The sequence below is a fragment of the Propithecus coquereli genome, unplaced genomic scaffold (assembly GCF_000956105.1).
Source record: "Propithecus coquereli isolate 6110/MARCELLA unplaced genomic scaffold, Pcoq_1.0 Scaffold74, whole genome shotgun sequence".
NCBI classification, from domain to species: Eukaryota; Metazoa; Chordata; class Mammalia; order Primates; family Indriidae; genus Propithecus; species Propithecus coquereli.
This window is the reverse complement of record NW_012153507.1, coordinates 5,406,357-5,406,945: the sequence shown is the minus strand read 5'-3', so window position 1 is coordinate 5,406,945 and position 589 is coordinate 5,406,357. Positions and strand designations below refer to the sequence as shown.

Sequence of the window (589 nt, the reverse complement as noted above, 5' to 3'; positions counted from 1 at the left end):
GTTTTTGAAAAATGGGAAATTAAGTACTCAAAACATTAAAATTAAATTAGAAGGTAAGTTTGTTATGGTAGTACATGGAAATTTAGCCTCATGACTCCTGTTATACAGCTAAATCCCTACCGTGCCACAGTGATAATTTACCCCTAAGCATTTAATGGAACCATCTCAGTTCCTGACTTACTAAATAAGGTTTTTAGAAGCACTTCTTTACAGTATTATTCAATAGAATATAACTTTATTTATTTGTATAAATAGTAAAACTCCATTAAGAAGAATTTATAAATTGGGGATTTTGTTTTAAAAATTTACTAATTGTTTATATAGGATGATTTCCAAGCTAGTATTAAGCTATAATTTAATGAATTGGAATATTAAATAAACTGCTTTCTTTTATTTCAGGTAATGGTGTTTGTACATGCTCGAAATGCCACTGTAAGAACAGCTATGTCTCTAATAGAAAGAGCAAAAAACTGTGGCCAAATTTCCTGCTTTTTACCTCCCCAAGGACCTGAATATGGACATGCAGAAAAACAGGTAGGAAACAAAAGACAGTAAGAGGACAAGAACTAAAGCACATAATGTGCCACAT

The 589-nt window shown here is 31.1% G+C and overlaps 1 protein-coding gene across 1 annotated transcript in view; it reads left to right on the top strand.

Moving 5' to 3' along the window:
• Positions 1–589, top strand: part of ASCC3 (activating signal cointegrator 1 complex subunit 3) — a 283,174-nt gene that overhangs the window by 71,519 nt on the left and 211,066 nt on the right. Inside the window, exon 7 of the mRNA XM_012661845.1 lies at positions 400–534. Coding sequence (XP_012517299.1) covers positions 400–534 — 135 coding nt within the window. The remainder of the gene's footprint in view (positions 1–399; positions 535–589) is intronic.